This window comes from Myotis yumanensis, unplaced genomic scaffold (assembly GCF_028538775.1).
Source record: "Myotis yumanensis isolate MYYU_CA2020_CCGP unplaced genomic scaffold, mMyoYum1.0.hap1 SCAF_16, whole genome shotgun sequence".
NCBI classification, from domain to species: Eukaryota; Metazoa; Chordata; class Mammalia; order Chiroptera; family Vespertilionidae; genus Myotis; species Myotis yumanensis.
In genome coordinates this window covers 17355395-17358382 of record NW_027223767.1, presented here as the reverse complement: position 1 = coordinate 17358382, position 2988 = coordinate 17355395, and the positions used below count along the sequence as shown (strand labels likewise).

General features: G+C 46.0%; 1 protein-coding gene across 1 annotated transcript; it reads left to right on the top strand.

Annotated features, from left to right (window-relative positions):
• The first annotated feature begins 676 nt into the window (after positions 1-676).
• On the top strand, positions 677-1636 carry LOC138994233 (olfactory receptor 3A2-like). The gene has a single exon (XM_070394011.1). It carries the CDS (start codon positions 689-691, stop codon positions 1634-1636), a length of 948 nt encoding a protein of 315 aa, XP_070250112.1. The 5' UTR covers positions 677-688.
• The last annotated feature ends 1352 nt before the right edge of the window (positions 1637-2988 follow it).

Genomic DNA, 2988 nt, shown 5'->3' with positions numbered 1-2988 from the left:
TAGATGCCAGCCGGGTCCTGGGCTGAGGTCTGGGAGCCCCCAGAGTCCCCCAGTTTAATTCTGCTAAATCAGGAGAGCCGTGCCTCCTGGAGGCATATCCAGCAGCCCTGGTCCCAAGCCCAGTCCACTCACTAGAGGCCAAAAAGGTCAAGTGTGGTTGATTTCCCGGTGTTTCAGAGAACCATTAATGTTACAGAAGACTGGACAAGAACCAAGCAATGCTTAGGGAGTTGGGGTTAGACATTATTATTATCATTATTATTATGCGCAGGCTGAGAGAAAACTGTATTTCAACTTCTGGGCCCTGACATGGAGGAAGTTTCCCTATTTATAACTTTTTACCTTCTTTGTCTCCCAAATATAGGGTTTTCCGGTCCCCTTTGCAAGTTCTTAAAGAGCCCTAGGTGCTGGGGCTTTGAGACCTCAACAAAAGGCCTGGCCTGGCACCAGCACTGATAACTTTGTCTGGGGAAGGTTTATGGCCTCCCTGGAATGGGAGTACTCTTCTTTTTCTTATTATTTAAGCAAGCAAGCAAGCAAGCAGTTACAGGAGCCACGAGAGCAGGATTAAAATTTCCAACAGTGGTTTTTGTACAAGATAGATGCTTCAGTTCAAAACATTTATCTGGAGTAAATACATTAGATGGACTGAGGCTTTCGTGCCTTGGACATTTCCTCACAGGGACTCATGGATCCAGAAGCTGCGACCAATGGGACTGCCATTACTGAGTTCATTCTGCTGGGCCTCGTTGAAACAGAGAAGCTGCAGCCTCTGGTCTTTGTACTTTTCCTCTTTGCTTACCTGCTCACAGTTGGGGGCAACCTCAGCATCCTGGCTGCCATCTTGGTGGAGCCTAAACTCCACACCCCCATGTACTTCTTCCTGGGGAACCTATCAGTTCTAGATGCTGGATGTATCAGCGTCACTGTTCCTGCAATGTTGGGTCGTCTCCTGTCCCACAAGCGTGCAATTTCCTATGATGCCTGCCTCTCCCAACTATTTTTCTTCTACCTTCTGCTTGGTGTGGACTGCTTCCTGTTGACAGCCATGGCCTATGACCGATTTCTGGCCATCTGCCGGCCCCTCACCTACAGCATCCGCATGAGCCATTCAGTCCAGTGGATATTGGTGGCTGTGTCCTGGGCCTGTGCCCTCACCAATGCACTGATCCACACTATTGCCCTAACTACACTCAACTTCTGTGGTCCCAATGAGGTCAACCACTTCTACTGTGACCTGCCACAGCTCTTCCCGCTCTCTTGCTCCAGCACCCAACTCAATCAGCTGCTGCTCTTTGCTGATGGTTTCATAATGGGAGGTACACCCTTGACTCTCATTGTCACCTCCTATGTCCACATAGCAGCTGCAGTCTTACGAATCCGCTCAGTGGAGGGCAGGAAGAAAGCCTTCTTCACATGTGGCTCCCATCTCACTGTGGTTTGCCTCTTGTATGGAACTGGTATCTTCAACTACATGCGTCTGGGTACAGAGGAGGCGTCAGACAAAGATAAAGGGGTTGGAATTTTCAACACAGTTATCAACCCCATGCTGAACCCACTTATCTACAGCCTCAGGAACCCTGATGTGCAGGGTGCCCTCTGGCGGGTAATCACAGGGAAGCGCTCACTGACTTAATAAGGGATCCACTGTCACTTCCTCCTATTCTCTTTTTGGACTAAAGGAGAAATCTTCTGGGGGCAGTAACTAGGACAAATGATTGATAACTGCTTCTATTTCTCTGAGCATAAGGATTTTTATTTTTTTTTGGTAGGGGATAATAGTTATTGCTTCCCAAAGAACCCCTGCCCAGGTATAGTTTATAAATATGTAAATTAATGCTGTCAATTCCCTTGACAAATTACAACTTCAGTCACTGTGAGCTCCCTTTTCTGGGTAGAAGTGAAACCTTGGAAGCCCTGAATGCCTACAGGTTCAAGTCCCATAGGAAATGACTCTTTGGTTATAGCCTGGGTTTCCCAAATATTCCTGCAAATTCTCCCGACCAGAGGGTCATGTGATTCGCTGGAGCTCAGGTATAGTTGGTCTGTTAATAAAACAAATGCCTAGAGATCAGGCTTTACTTATCTCATCAGGCTTCTACAAGTCTGAAAATGCAGCTAATCTCTTTCTATCACACAAACATGCCCTGGAATATAGAGGGGACAAATGGGAGCTGAATGGTCATGTGTTCTCTAGTAACTCTGGAGAGCATGATTCCTGTGTGCAAATTTAAAAACAATCCTCATCCTAGGATATGTTTAATGATTTTAGAGAGAGGGAAATGGAGAGAGAAATATTGATGTGAGAGAGAAACATTGATCATTTGCCTCCCATAGGTGCACCCACAGGGGGTCAAAGACACAACCTAGATATGTGCCCCGATTGGGAATTGAACACACAATCCTGAAGAATGTCAGAAGACACATTCTTCTTCTGTGTCCTCAGGGGTAGGCCCACTGACCTCAGTCCAACTGCAGATCTTGAAGTGACCCCATAATCCAGCTCTTACCCTTTGAAGCATAGGCTAGGAACACTTTTGCCCACCCAGTGACTTGGAGGAAGACAGGGTCTCACAGGTAGTTCTGCCAAACTTAGTCTGACTGTGGTTCTTGCAGAAGCCCTATAACCAATATTGAATTTCAGAGAGACATCTCAGCAGTTTATTGGGACCAGCTCCAGGCTTCCCTGCCAGAAGATTAAACCCTTAAATCCTGAAAACTGCTCCCATTTCAATGAACTCTTCCTGTTCAGCCTTACATTCTATCTACTCCTTCATTCCTCATGATCCATTTCCATATTGCTCCTGTATAAACTGTAGGAACTTCCAGTTTATGCCATGATATAGTAGCCAGTGTATTTAGTTTCTTATTACTCCTTTACCAAAATTACCATAAAGTTGGGAACTTAAACAAATAGGAATTTATTCTCTTATGGTCTGGAGGCCAATCCTAAATGAGTCCTAAAAGGCCAACTTCAAGGTGTCAGCA